We start from the raw sequence: 15,475 nt of genomic DNA on the forward strand, positions 1-15,475 counted from the left end.
AGGTTACGGAGCAATTCAGGAAGTCCGATTCATTTTTTGTTTCTTTTTCAGGGGCTAGGAAGGGTTCTAAAGCCTCTAGAAATACTATAGCCAGGTGGATTAGGTTGGCAATCAGTCAGGCGTACATAGCCAAAGGGGTGGAGGTCCCAGAAGGTATTAGGGCCCATTCCACTAGGGCTATGGCTACGTCACAAGCAGAGTGGGCTGGTGCTACACCCGAGCAGATCTGCAGAGCAACAACGTGGTCAAGTTTTAAGACTTTCGTTAAGCACTACAGATTGGACTTATTGTCTGCCCAGGACCAGGCCTTTGGGCGTAAGGTCCTGTAAGCAGAGGTCCCACCCTAGGGTAAGTGCTCACTTATCCTCTCAAGTGTGCTGCCCTGAAAGACGAAAGTGGGAAAATTGAAGTTACGTACCAGTAATGTTTTTTTCCAGGAGTCTTTCAGGACAGCACCGGTACCCACCCAAAATAAGGTCTTTACCATTAGGGCATAAGAGCATCAGGTATTTGTCATTTTTTATGATGTATCTTTGTCTCCCTAGTCTGGCCGGAGGTGCTCCTGCAGTGCTGAAGGGCTGGAGGGAAGGAATGGTTTTAAAGATCTGGTGGAGGCGGTGTTTCCTGAGAAGGGAGGAGCCGAGGTCTCTCAAGTGTGCTGTCCTGAAAGACTCCTGGAAAAAACATTACCGCCACATGCCACAGCATCTCAATCAGATTTAAGTCCAGACTTTGAATAAGCCACTCCAAAACCTTAATTTTGGTTTTATTTGAGCCATTCAGAGGTGGACCTGCTCGTGTGTCTTGGATCACTGTCCTGCTGCGTAACCCAAGTGTGCTTGAGGTCAGGACCAGATTACCAGAAAATCCTGAAAGAGAATGTACAGAATTCATGGTTCTAGCAATGATGGCAAGTCATCTAGCCCCAGACCATCACCATGTCTGACTGTTGGTATGATGTTCTTTTTATGAAATGCTGTGTTGTATGCCAGATGTAATGGGATGCACACCTTCCAAAAAGTTCAACTTTTGCCAAAAGTCTTTAGGATAATCAAGATGTTTTTTGACAAAGATGAGCCTTTGTGTTCTTTTTGGTCAGAAGTGGTTTTGTTCTTGGAATTCATCCATAAACGCCATTTTTGCCCAGTCTTTCTTATTGTTGAATCATGAACACTGACCTTAAAGTGATACTAAAGTCTATTTTCTTTTTCTTTTAAAATAACAAACCTACTTACATGCCCCGTGTAATGGTTTTGGACAGGGCAGCCCAGATCTTCCTCTTCTTGGGTCCCTCGCCTGCGCTTCTTGTCGAGTGCCCCCACAGCAAGTAGTTTGCTATGGGGGCACCCAAGCCTAGCCTCAGCTCTGTGTGTCCATTCTGACATGGAGCCGTAGTTTGGCCCCACCCCTTCTCTCTCCTGATTGGCTAACTGACTTTGATTGACAGCAGCGGGAGTCAATGGTGCCACTGCTGTGTCTCAGCCAATCAAGAGGGAGAGTCCCGGATGGCTAAGGCATTGCTGGCTAGAGATGGGGCTTGGTAAGTGTTAGGGGGGGCTGAGGGGGGTTCTGCACACAGAAGGTTTTTTATCTTAATGCAAAGAATGCATTAAGATGAAAAATCTTCTGACTTTACAATCACTTTAACGGAGGCAAGTGAGGCCTGTAGTTCTTTAGATGTTGTTCTGGGTGACCTTCTGGATGAGTCATCATTGGGCTCTTGTGGTCATTTTGATAGGCCGGCAATTACTTTTACACGTGGGGCCATGCAGGTTTGGACAGCTTTTTTCTCCTAATAAGCCTAGGTTCACATTTGTCTGATTGGGCATTCGAATTGACATGCCAAATCGGTGGCTTTCCCTGCCCCTGCCTATCCTGCTCTCTCCCTGAACACTACACTCACTCTAACAGTGCTGTAACAGCGCTATCTAAAGAAGTAAAGCACAGCTGACACTGTCCCTGCCTATCCTTCTCTCTATGAATGCTGCAACACACTACACAAGGCCGCCGCACTGGCGGCCTTATATAGTGTGGGGTGTGTACTAAACCCCCTGAGCTATAATTGGCCACAGGCATCCAACCTGTGATTGGCCAAGTATGCGGGGTCACAGTGCATGCTTGGCCAATCATCAGCCAGCAATGCACTGCGACTGGCGCAGTGCATTGTGGGCCATTCGTATCACACGAATTTGATGCGATGGCCCACAAAGTTCTGGTTTGGACGAACGCCGGTGTTCGATTCGAACATGGGTTTGAGTCAAACACCAGGCTCATCCCTATAGAATATCCACCAATATTGCAGTTGGGCAAGGAGTGATGCTGTATAGTATTTTCTTACCTCAGGGGCTCCCATTATAACTTGTGATTTAGGATAAAAATGCCATCACTATGTATAGTGCTCCAGCGTTACAAAATAAGTGCATTGAAAAGGGCAACGTATACAATTTATTGCTTTATTTTCCAGAGGACAACAGAAGTTTCCTCCATCAGCTGTCTTCATATGATGATCCATCACTGAGGATGATATACGAGTATTACAGAGATGACCTGATCTACATCCTGGAGAACACGCACCCCGGGGCCCTGCTGAGAGAGCTGAAATCTCGGAACGTCTTAAATACAGATGTAAGACAAAAATATTTCTAAATGAACCAATATGTAAACTATGTCAGTGCAAATCACACGTGGAAATAATTGCTGACTGAGGTTATGTGCAGACCTTGACTTTCTCTGTAAAAGTCAAGGTTGGTCCCACCCTCTACCTCCTGAGCTTAAGTTAAAGGGGTGCCGAGCATATAAGATTAGATGCCTATAACGCTGACATTTCTCAATGTTTGCATCATGTCTTGGTTGTAGTAGCATTTATTACAATATAATAAGAAGAAACTGGTACACAGGATTTTAGTGTCTCTATATTCCTGAACTTTATTTGTTTCATAATTTTGAATAATACATATTATAATACACACTGTATTTTTAGCAGAAGTTTAATCTGTTTATATTTAGTCTTTTCTGGTTCCTTCTCCCTTCTCAACATGCTAATGACATTTCATCATCACAGCATCTCTGTGCTTCTCTATGCAATGCAGGCAGATCATGGCTGGTAGGAGGGGCCAGCAAGGGGGGCTGTACAAAGCTTCCTGATAACATCTCATCACTCCTCATGAGTTCTCAGTCCTGAAGCAAGCACTGGGCTGGCTTTAGGGAGGAATTATGCAAATATCAAAAAGCCTTGAGTAGTCTGGAGGAGCGGCCATTTCTAGGCAGGCTGTATTTGAATGCAGAGCACCCTGGGTGACACCCACATGTGATGCTGAACTTCCTTGATTAAAAGAATACAAACCCAATTAGTGAAAGGAGCGAGCATGGGACAATCAGCTGGGGAGGAAAAAGCTAGATGATGCTAGGTGTCCACCAGCCAGGAAATTAGTTGGGCTCTGTATGACTTGCTGCAGCTTCTAATGCACATTGTAGGAAGCTCACAGTGTGCATTGAAATTAGACGAAGGTCGGCCATACACGGTTCAAATCTTGGTTTTCGGCTAAACCTTCTGAGATTTGAACGGTTAATGGGCAGGCTTAACGTACCAAGCTGATTGATCAATAAATCTGATTCACTTCCGATTATCACAAGTGGCTACAATAGCGGCTAGTGATAATCACTGTCTTCTCCTGGTGGGGACTGGGGACGGCTCCCCCGGTCCCTACAATTGCTGGTAGCACTGTCTGTGATGATGGGGGAATCGTGCAAATTTATTTTCTGCAACCCTGGGCTGCAGAAAGAGAAATTCACACCGTGTTTGGCTGGTCTGAGCCATTTCTGTAGAGAGAAACCTGTACAACTATGCAAGACTGTAGGGAAGGCCATAGGTTAGATATAATCTTACTAAAAATGTGCTAAAAATGGTATACTAATGAGCGGTACCTATGACCCCAGATTACTATGTTGAAATAAAAGGAGAACAAAGTTGGGACTTTATATGAGACCTTGGACATACACAAAGGGGAAAAAACTGGGGGACATGGGGGACAAGGGGACTTTATATGAAATACAACACTCAGGGTTGGCTGAGACATTGAATTAATATATAATATAAATGGTGTTCTGGGGTGACAATAATGGGCATAAAGCAATAATTCATCAAGTATTTAATTGAAATCAATCGGTAAACAATAAAAAATAATAATTCATACAGATACAATATATTACTATGTAAATAAATTAAATCAATTGTATATTAAATAAAATATAATTAGTATAATATCTCACGACATAATTTCATATCATACAATATATCATAATAATAATAATATTAATAAAAATAGGTATAATAACATAATAAATAATATATCATATAGTAAAAATAATTAATAAGTAGCAGCAGTACACCCAGAATCGACACGACCATAATGAACATATTGTAGTAAAAAATAAATAGATAATAAATAAATCAATGTCTCCACCCTTTAATAGAACCCCTGATAAGAATTATGGATACTGTGATATAGCAGCAAGGGTAAAAGCTCTACGCGTTTCGTGGACTTATATCCACTCATCAGGAGCAGCTGGTTGGGAGTATCTAAAATAAATTATATGCAAAAAAATTAATGATGATTTAGAAATTAATTGATATCGGAAAGAGAGGGAGCAACACCTATGATCCTAGCCCTCTTACCTGCAGTAATATAGTGTAAATAGTAGAGAACAGGTAAAAAATGATAATAATAAATAATAATTGGGATTATATGTATCGGGGGATGATAAACCATCGTCCACCCGGGAGCTGAGGTAGTGACGAATGCGGCGGCAGGGCAGAGGCATCAGTGTTGCCAACCTACCAGATTTAAATTTACTGACACAACACACAAAGTTTACTGGCAAAGTCAAGTTTTTACTGACCTTTCCAAAAGTTACAAAATTACAGTTTTAAGTGCAAATTTCAGTATTTAGGCTACAAATAAGTACAATATGCAATTAGCAATGTAGTTTAAGGTAGATATTAAGGCAAAAAACATATTTCTTATTTTATTCTCAATATAGTAAGTAAGTGGCTCAGGGACAGGACTCAAGGGCAGGAAATTCAAATGGGCGACACGCGCCCATGAAATGGACTCTCACAGTGTCGCTCACGGCAGTGTGCAGCAGCACAGATCACTGACATGTCCCATCCTGAGTCACAGTGACAGTCTCTCTCCATGCCAGCTGGTCCTCTCAGTCCCTCCAGTTCAAACAGCACTGAGAGCCCCACTCCCGGCTTGCCTTCCTCCAGTCCCGCAGACCCACACATGAGGCTCTGGTCACTCAGCCTGGCTCCCTTGTACCATGACATCACATGACAAAGCATCATGTACGACAGACCCCCCCCCCCCGTACCACCTGAACATACTGTACCAGGCACTTGGATGGTACTGACCGGCTCTGGACCCAAGCTGTGCATGCCCAGTTCTGAGCCAAGCGTCACAGCCATATTATTTACTGACAAACTTTTCCTCTTACAGGCAGGAGAAAAGTGCCCATTTTTTACTGGCTGTCAGTAAAAATACTGACGGTTGGCAACACTGTATGTAATGGACACATTGGAGACAATACTGACTTTCATGGTACCACCATAGACATTATAAACATTTAAAACACATAATTTTTTGTTGCAAAACATATATAAACACATCGACAGTTATCATTTTTCACTAAAGAACACACCGATCGTTCTCTCAAAAAAAGGTACTAATATTGCCAGTAAAGCAATACTATTAAGCACCACAATTCAGATGTTGCAATCTTGAGTACATACATCCAGTTCTTCTCAACATGTTTTGCAGTTCAGCTGCTTTTTTGGGAGCATTGTACAGAGTAGCTTATCTGATGATTCCAATCGGACCGATGCCCAAGATAGCACCAAGGTTTAGATACCCGGAGGGTGTGGGACGTACAAAGGAAGAAAGACACGTGTCACCATATCAAACCAGTTCCCAAATATATCAAAGTGGGTAAAAATAATTAGAGAAGCAATGTGAATTCAAGATCTTCAAGGTGTTTAACCATCATGATGTATACATCTCTACATTATGACTGGTAATATGCCCAATGACTGCATTCATGTTTTATTCTGATTGGTGGTGGGCATTTGTTCTGGATTATACCTTTATGGAGATCCAGGGGATGTCTTTTCCATCAGTCTATGCTCGGTGGTCCCTTAGTTATAAAGTGAAGTATATAGGATCTTTTATCCTCACATAATCAACCCTTTGTGGCTGTTAAAGATATTACAATCTCAAGGTATATGAGACATTTATACCTTGATGTCCCTGTATTTTTGAAATGGTTAAAATATGGTGGCCCCAATACATTGGAGATATAAATCTCTGAATACAGTCATTGAGCATATTACCAGTTATATTGTAGAGATGTATACATCATGGTGGTTATACGCCTTGAAGATGTTGAATTTACATTGCTTCTCTAATTTATCTTTGCCCACTTTGATATATTTGGGAACCAGCTTGATATGGTGACACGTGTCTTTCTTCCTCTGTATGCTGCTCCGACACCCTCTGGGGATCTAACCCTTGGTGCTATCTTGTGCATTGGTCTGATTGAACTCATGGCATAAGCTACTCTCTAAAATATTCCTGAAGAAGCACTTGAATCACAAAATATTTTGAGAAGAACTGGATGTATGTACTCAAGATTGCACCGTCTGAATTGTGGTGTTTAATAGTATTGTTTTATGGGCAATATTAGTTTAATTTTTTGAGAGAACTATCAATGTTTCCTTTTTTGAGGCCTGCTTATTTTGTATGTATGTTGTATGTATATTTTGTGTCTGCCTGTTGGGGTGTGTGTGTGTGTGTGTGTGTGTGTGTGTGTGTGTGTGTGTGTGTGTGTCAGGGCTGGGCTCAGCCCTTCTTTCTCAATGCTGGCCGCTCAACTGTTGGCCAATTGTCAGCTCCTATCTCTCCACAGTGACCCACCTGTTGATGATATCCTGCTTGTCAGTCCAGATGATCTCTGCCTTTGCCTTGGTCACATCTCTAGAGACACTCGCCTGTGTTCCTGTTAAAGACTTGCTTGGCTGACATTCCTTCTGGCTCCAGATCATGCTTGGTGTTCTTTTACACTCATCTCTAGCTCCTTGACATTTTGGTTTGTCTGACTATACGTTCCGGTTCCTGAACTCTGGCTATGTTTTGACTACGTTTACCTTTTTTATTATTATTAAACAAGTGTGTTTTAACTGTACTTCTGTCTCAGTCTGATTCATGGTTTCTGTCAGTAGGCGAAGGCCGTGAATTCAGAAGATGCAGTCAATCCACTTGTTGGTAATATTTTTTCCAGATTGGATGAGCAGGATCATTGCATGAATCCGTTTGCCATGGCGTTGCAAACACTCCTCAGTCACACGGCTCACCTGGAATCTCCCACTGTGGCTTCTCCGGTACAAACTGTGTTGCAGGCCATCCCTGCTGCTGCTTCAGTCTCTGTGTAAGCACCCACCTTGAGTATTACCTTTATAAGAGGTATGTCCGCTTCCGTTCTGCTTCCCCAGCAATTTGGGGGCAATCCAGTTCAATGCAGAGGGTTTCTAAACCAGGTTGAGATATACTTTGAAATGCTGCCCCAGGCATTTCCCACAGACAGAAGCAAAGAATATTTTGTGATATCTTTGCTTTCTGAGAGAGCCTTGGCCTGGGCAAACCCTCTATGGGAGACGCAAAAACCTGTTGTCTTGAGTTACCCTGAGTTTGTGTCTTCTTTTAAAAGGGTATTTGACGTTCCCACATGCTCTGCTTCTGCTGCCAAGTGCATCATGTCCATCAGAGTATGAGAACTGTTGCAGATTATGCCATTGAATTCCATACTCTGGCAGCAGAGGTTGCTTGGAACAATGAGGCCCTCATGGCTGCTTCTTCTCATGGTCTCTCGGATACCATCAAGGATGAGATAGCAGCCCAAAATATATCCACTGAGCTGGAGAAGTTGATCCCATTTGCCATCCTCATTGACTTCAGACTCAGAGAAAGACATCCTTTTAAGGAGCGCTTGCAGAAGCCTCCTGTACATTTGTCTCCGAACTTTGCAGTCCCACCCTTGCCTCCCTCACCTCACATGCCTCCTGGTACAGATTCGGTCTGTAAGATGAACCCGTGTACTTGGACTTCACGTGTCTCTCTGCGGATGAGGAACCCTTAGGAGGAGGGAGAGATTGTGCCTTTGTGGCCAGGCAGGTCACTTTTTTTTAAAGTCTTGTCTTGTCCTACGTGTCCAGGGAACGCCTGAACCTTGTGGTCCAGTCATGGACAGACCTTAGGTGGCGTTGTTTTGTCCCCAGTTATCTAGAAGGATAAGCCCCTGGTTTTAGTTACCCTTTCTTGGGCTGAATCATCCATCTCTAATCGACTCTGGGGCTGCAGGCCTGTTCATTGATGCTGCCTTTGTATCGAAGTACTCGATTCCGCTGCAGCTGTGTGACACTTGCCATTGAGGCTCTTGACGGGAGACCTCTACAGCCTACCCATGTGACTCATGAGACTGTTCCGTTGTCCATGGCTGTAGGGGCTCTTCAGCATGAGATAATCCAATTCCAAGTTATTTCCTCACCAAAGTTTTTTGGTTATTGATTATCCTTGGTTACATAGGCACAACCTCTCTTTTGAATGGCTCTATGCTGAGGTTTTCACCTGGTCACCACAATGCAGTAAGACATGTTTCCGAAGGTAGCCAAGGTCCTGTGCAACTCTTCACTCTCCTGCCTGCCGGAGGAGTACCGCAATTTTAGAGATGTCTTTGACAAAGATCAAGCCGGTAGTTTGCCTCCACTCTGGTCGTATGATTACGTAATTGACCTTCAACCTAGTACCATACCCCCTCATGGCCGTGTTTACCCTTTGTCTGTCTTGGAGAATAAGGTCATGGAGGAGTATGTTGCAGATGCACTTTCTTGAGGTTTTATCTGCAAATCCTCACCTCTTGATGGTTCTGGTTTCTTCTTTTGCCACGTACACACATAGCAGACTATCCGGCCGACTTAGTCTGGTGGACTTTCCGAACGAGCTACCTGCCCACACACAGTACTTTTGCGGCGGACTAATACGGTGTACTAAGTCCGCCGGACTATCCGCCGTACTTTTGAAATGAACGGACTTGCCCACACACGTGATGGAAAGTCTGCTCATTTTGAGCGTGTCTCCAGGTAGCCGGGGCCAGCGAAGGAGGCGTCGCATTAGACATTAGTCCACCTGGTATGGACTTAAAGGGGAATCCCTACTCTGAAAAATCGGCGTGGGGGTTCCCCCCTAGATCCATATCAGACCCTTACCCGAGCACGCTACCCGACCGGCCAGGAAAGGGGGTGGGGACGAGCGAGCGCCCCCCCCCGCTGAGCCTTACCAGGCCGCGTGCCCTCAACATGGGGGAGTGCCTTGGGGAAGGGGGTGCCGCATGGCCCTCCCACCCCAAAGCACCTTGTCCCCATGTTGATGAGGACAAGGGCCTCTTCCCGACAACCCTGGCCATTGGTTGTCGGGGTCTGTAGGCGGGGGGCTTATCGGAATCCGTGAGCCCCCTTTAATAAGGGGGCCCCCGGATCCCAGCCCCCCACCCTATGTGAATGAGTATGGGGTACAATGTATCCCTACCCATTCACCTGTAAAAAAAAACCACAACACACAAGGGTTAAAATAGTTTATTGCACAGCTCCGGGGGTCTTCTTCCATCTTCGGGGGTCTTTTCGCCGGACTCCTCCGCTATCTTCTTCTAGCTCTTTTACTAGCGGAGAAGCCCGGATTTCTTCTTTGCCACCGCCCTCTTCTTCCGACTTCGGGGGTCTTTGTCCCCCTCCTTCGGGGGTCTTGTCCCCCTCTTCGGTTATTCTTGCCGGGCCACCACGCCTTCTTCTAGCTATTTTACAGGCGGTGGCCCGGTCTTCTGACGCTGCTCACGGATTCCGATAAGCCCCCCACCCGCAGACCCCGACAACCAACGGCCAGGGTTGTCGGGAAGAGGCCCTTGTCCTCATCAACAAGTTGCTTTGGGGTGGGGGGCCGTGCGGTTCCCTCCTCCCTAAGGCACCCCCCATGTTGAGGGCACGCGGCCTGGTATGGCTCAGGTAGGGGGGGCGCTCGCTCGTCCCCACCCCCTTTCCTAGCCGGCCGGGTAGTGTGCTCGGATAAGGGTCTGATATGGATCTAGGGGGGACCCCCACGCCGATTTTTCGGCGTAGGGATTCCCCTTTAAGTCCTGGAGACGCGCTCAAAATGAGCAGACTTTTCTCCGGGCGGGAAAATCCATTCATTTCAAAAGTACGGCGGACTGGCACACACACGACCGGATTGTCCGCCGAAATGCGAGTCCGGCGGACAGATTGGAGTACAAAAATACTTTCTTAGTCCGCCGGACTTTTGGGTAAAAAAAAGTCAGCCGGAGCACACACACAGGGGGAATAGTCCGCCGGACTTTTCCACTGGATTGTTTGATCGTATGTATGAAGCATTTGTGAAGAAGAGTGGTGAACCTCAGTTTATTATAGGGGTCATTATAGGGGTCACAATCATTTCAGGATTAAGAATGCCTATCCGATTCCGTTGATTATGGAGTTATTTGACTGCTTCAAGGGAGCAATGGTTTTCACAAAGCTTGATTGGGCATACAATCTCGTGGGGATTAAGGAGGGCGACGAGTGGAAAACTGCGTTTAATACCGGAACAGGCCATTATGAGTACCTCGTAATGCCTTTTTGGCCTTTTGTAAACGCCCTGGCAGTTTAACAGGAATTTATTAACAACGTCCTCTGAGATTTGTTGCAGTTATGTGTGGTGGTTTATCTCGATGATATCCTCATATTTTAGAAGTCCCTGGAGAGCCACCACACAGATGTCTGTTGTGTGCTTCAAAAACTAAGAGAACAATCTTTATTGTAAATTGGAGAAGTGCGAATTCCATCGAGAACAGGTTAAATTCCTGGGTTATGTCATTTCCACTGCTGGTGTTTCGATGGACCCAGAGAAACTTTCAGCAGTCCTACAGTGGCCCTGACCCATTGGTTTATGTCCTCTGCAGCATTTTCTTGGCTTTGCCAACAATTACCGGAAGTTTATTCGGAACTTCTCGTCTCTGGTCAAGCCTCTGACTGATATAACCAGAAAAGACGGTAACCCACAGAGTTGGTCTCCGGAGTCCATTAAGGCCTTTGAGAGTCTCCAGGCTGCCTTTGTTTCTACTCCTGTGTTGGCACATTCTGATCCTACGTTACCTTTTATCCTTAAGGTTGATGCTTCTGAGACTGGAGTGTGCGCCTTTCTGTCTCAATGTCCTACCTCTGAGAGCGCTATGCATCCTTGTGGCTACATTTGCAAGAAATTGTCACCTGCGGAGTGCAATTATGAGATTGGTGACAGAGAGCTGTTAGCAATCATTTTAGCCCTGAAAGAATGGAGACATTTCCTCGAAGGTAACACTGTGCTGGTTCTAATTCTTACTGACCATAGGAATCTCAAATGCCTCTCTCCCAGAAGGGCACGATGGGCTCTTTTCTTGTCTAGTTTCAATTACATTGTCTCATTCTTACCCGGTACTAAGAATGTAAGGGCTTTGTCACAACAAATTTCATCCACTTCCAAGATGGAGTCGGTTCCAGTTCCTGTGATTCCTCCTGATCATATTCTGGTTATGGTTCACATTAGTCTCACTTCTACTTTGGGTGACAAAATTCTTGCTGCTCAGGTCTGTGCTCCTCCTGAGAAACCTTTTGACTTCTGCTTTGTCCCAGAGAGTCTCTGTACTGCCGTGCTCCAAACTTATCATTCTCCCATGACTGCTGGCCACCCTCGGAAGAATCAACTCTAAACTGCCTTTGTAGCTGCCTGTAAGACTCCATGACACCTTCCAGTGTGCCTCCTACAACCCATACCCAATGGAGAGAAGCCCTGGACCCACCTGTCTATGGATTTCATTGTGGAGTTATCCAACTCGAAGGGCAAAACAGTTATCCTTAGGGTGGTTGACCAGTTCACGAAAATGTCCCATTGTATTCCACTTAAGAAGTTGCCCACTTCTAAGGAACGGGCTTCCATTTTTGCTTGGGAGATCTTTCGTTTACATGGGCTACCCAAGGTGATTGTCTCGGACAAGGGTAGTCAGTTTGTGTCCCGGTTCTGGTGAGCCTTTTGTGCATGGTTGGGAATTCAGCTTGCTTTTTCCTCTGTGTATCACCCGCAGTCTAATGGGGCCGCAGAACGAGCCAATCATTCCTTGGAGCAATTTCTACCTTGTTATATTTCTGACCATCATAACAACTGGTCAGGCCTCTTACCGTGGGCGGAGTTTGCTCACAATAGTGTCTTGCATTTTGCTTCCTGATTGTCCCCGTTTATGGTGAACTATGGTTTCCAACCTTCCATGTTGCCTGACTCGTTTGTTCCGCAGAGTATTTCTGCGCTAGAGGAGCATCTCCGTGGTCTTTGTTCCACTTGGGCACAAGTTCAGGAGGCTTTAAAACATGCTAATGATAGGTACAGACTCCATGCTGACTGCATACGCCTGCCTGCACCTTCCTACCAGGTTGGGGACAGGGTCTGGCTGTCATCTCGCAATCTTTGACTTCGCGTTCCTTCTCTGAAGTTCGCACCTCAGTTTATTGGGCCTTTCCATATTCTTTGCAGGATTAACCCAGTGGCTTATGTATTAGACCTTCCTTCTAATATGCATATGTCAAATTTAGTTTGTTTCCTTATTAAATCCTTTGGTTTGCAACCGCTTTACCACCTTGGTGCCTCGTCCTCACCCTGTACAGGTGTATGAAGTACAGTCCATTGTTGACTCCTGTAGGTTTTGTGGGCCCAGACAGGGCACATGGAGTACCTGGTGCATTGGAAAGGGTACGGTCCAGAGGAACGCTCTTGCGTCTCATCCTCCAATGTAGATGCCCCTGTCCTCCTCCGTGATTTCCATAGATGTTTTCCCCTCAAGCCTGGTGGTCCTCCCAGAATGAGGGGTCTTTGAGGAGGGGGTACTGTCAGGGCTGGGCTCAGCCCTTTCTTCTCAAAGCTGGCCGCTCAATTGTTGGCAAATTGCCAGCTCCTATTTTTCCACAGTGACTCACCTATTGATGATATCCAGATGATCTCTGCCTTTGCCTTGGTCACATCTCTAGAGATGCTCGCCTGTGTTCCTGGTAAAGACTTGCTTGGTTGACATTCCTTATGGCTCCAGATCCTGCTTGCTGTTCTACTATGCTCATCTCTGGCTCCCTGACGTTTTGGCTTGTCTGACTATCTGTTCCCATTCCTGAACTCTGTTTTGACTATGTTTACTCAGTTTACCTTTTTTATTATTATTAAACAAGTGTGATTTAACTGTACTTTTGTCTCAGTCTGATCCATGGTTTCTGACAGTGTGGCAGCTTCATGTCGGGAGATCGAGACAGCAGATCTGCTACATGAGTGCCACTACATGAGTTCCTGTTCGGAGGACATCAGAGCGGTCTAGTCATTGGTCAGAGGGCAAATTGCTCGACCTTTATCCCTTCTTACCATCATCATATTCAGACACTTTGCACAGACATCTTTATGCCAAGAATTCTTTACTTCATTACTTGAACACTGTGCTCAGACACCTTTTAGCTTTCTTTATTGCGAGGAATCCACCATATTCACTATACCCAAACGGATTACAGTTAACGAGCACCAACTACGGTGAAGAACATCAAATCTGCAATGAGGATTTTATTGCCATACTTATAGAAAGGCCCCTATAGTATTCCTCCCTAGATCCGCTTTCCCTTCTTTGGATAACGTGCAGGCTGGCCAGGTTACAGCTTCTATAGTACAACAGTATAAGCAGTTAACAGAAACATCCACTAGGGGGTGACATTTCTAAAGGAAGTGTACATATATGTATATAGTATTGTCATTGTTAAACTCTGTCTTGTGCCTTTGGGAGGAATACTTCTGCTGAGTAAACGCTGTTGTTTAACACTCAGCAGATTTATTACTTCCTCTTTGTAACAACTTCTACTTTTATTTGGTTCAAGTAAAATTATCTTTAGAACCTAATTTCCTTAAGTTGTTTGATTATTGCCACACAGTCCTGCAGGATGTCTGAACTCAGTGTCAGGTGGGTTGGAGGGTTCACTTGGTCATGGCCATGCAGATGAGCAGGTTATTCTCAGCCGTCCTCTAGGGGGGCCATGCTACATTTGGGGACTTGTCCGGGATGCTATCTGCAGCTGGCCCTAGCCACCCTAGATCAGTGCCACAGTCTGTGTGGGAAGCCACCTCTATGGCCGCGGTTGCTTGGGGTAAAAGACCTGGGACCCCAACCGACAGAAGCACCATTCTGGAGATCTCGGGGAATGAGCACACTGAGAGGGAGATCAAAAGGTGGCTGAGAAATCTGGCAACAGGACACCGGGTCTACCTGGTGGAGACTGAAGTCTCAGAGGAGTTGGATCAAGTCAGGGCACTGATAGAATGGGAGGAAGAGGTGCCAGTGTGCTTTCAGGAGGAGGAGGTCCATCTGATGGAGGAAGTGACTCCAAGGGTGTTCCCACTCAAGCTCGATAGAGGCCCCCTGTCACTGTTTTGGAAGGAATAAAATTCCCCAGTCTGTATAATAGCAGATGTCTGTCAGGGACTTAAATTCATGAGCAAAAATATATTTATGAAAGTAGACTGGGATGCAGCAAGACCTAAGCCTCGGTTGTGTCTCCCAGATGGTCAGACACTCTGCAGTCCACAGTTTCATATGCCCTGTCAGTGTAGTGAGCCAGTAATCAGCGTCTCTTCTAGGTGTTAGTGACCCCGTCCCCCTCTGACGCCATGGGGAAACCCATAGGGAAGTCCCTGTGAAGTCCCCGTGCACGAAGCAGGGTAGAGGATGTCGCAGAGGAAGATGCCGGACGAGAACACCAGAGCAAGAAGCAGAGGATCAGAGGAAGAAGCAGAGGAAGAAGCAGGGAAGAAGATGGAGGAAGAACACTTAATGAAGAAGACCCCAAGAAGATGGAAGAAGAAGCGGGAAAGAAGAAGACATTAATAAAGGAATTGTCAAAAAACGTCTCTTGCCATTTTAAAAATTTTTGACACTTTTTTTTTTGTGAAATGGTAGGGGTACATTTGTACACCATTACCATTTCACACAGGGGGGGAAAGGGATCTGGGGGTTAAAGTGGGCTTCCAGATTCCGATAAGCCCTCGCCCGCTTGACCCCCACAACCACCAGGTAAGGGTTTTGGGGATGAAGCCCTTGTTCCCATCAACATGGGGCATGTAGCCTGGTATGGTTCAGGAGGGGAGGCGCTCTCTCCTCCCCCCTCTTTTCCTGCGGCTTGCCATGTTGTGTGCTTGGATAATGGTCTGGTATGGATTTTGATGGGGACCCCCATGCAATTGTTTTTTTTTAATTTTGACAATTTCGGGGGAACCCCACGTTTTTTATTTTTTATTTATTTTTTATTTTTTTACATTTTGGTTCGGGGTTC

At 45.5% G+C, this 15,475-nt stretch overlaps 2 protein-coding genes across 3 annotated transcripts in view; one reads left to right on the plus strand and one right to left on the minus strand.

Annotated features, from left to right (window-relative positions):
- The window catches only part of LOC143942631 (NACHT, LRR and PYD domains-containing protein 12-like), a 1,996,551-nt gene that overhangs the window by 1,490,705 nt on the left and 490,371 nt on the right, over nt 1-15,475 (minus strand). The window lies entirely within an intron of this gene.
- Nucleotides 1-15,475, plus strand: part of LOC143942634 (NACHT, LRR and PYD domains-containing protein 3-like) — a 111,144-nt gene that overhangs the window by 31,806 nt on the left and 63,863 nt on the right. For both annotated transcript variants that reach the window (XM_077463999.1, XM_077463998.1), the window contains exon 3: nt 2,465-2,625. In XM_077463999.1, coding sequence (XP_077320125.1) covers nt 2,465-2,625 — 161 coding nt within the window. The remainder of the gene's footprint in view (nt 1-2,464; nt 2,626-15,475) is intronic.

The sequence above is a fragment of the Lithobates pipiens genome, unplaced genomic scaffold (assembly GCF_037356315.1).
Source record: "Lithobates pipiens isolate NorthernLeopardFrog02 unplaced genomic scaffold, aLitPip1_a1.2 Scaffold_30, whole genome shotgun sequence".
In the NCBI taxonomy this organism is placed as follows: domain Eukaryota; kingdom Metazoa; phylum Chordata; class Amphibia; order Anura; family Ranidae; genus Lithobates; species Lithobates pipiens.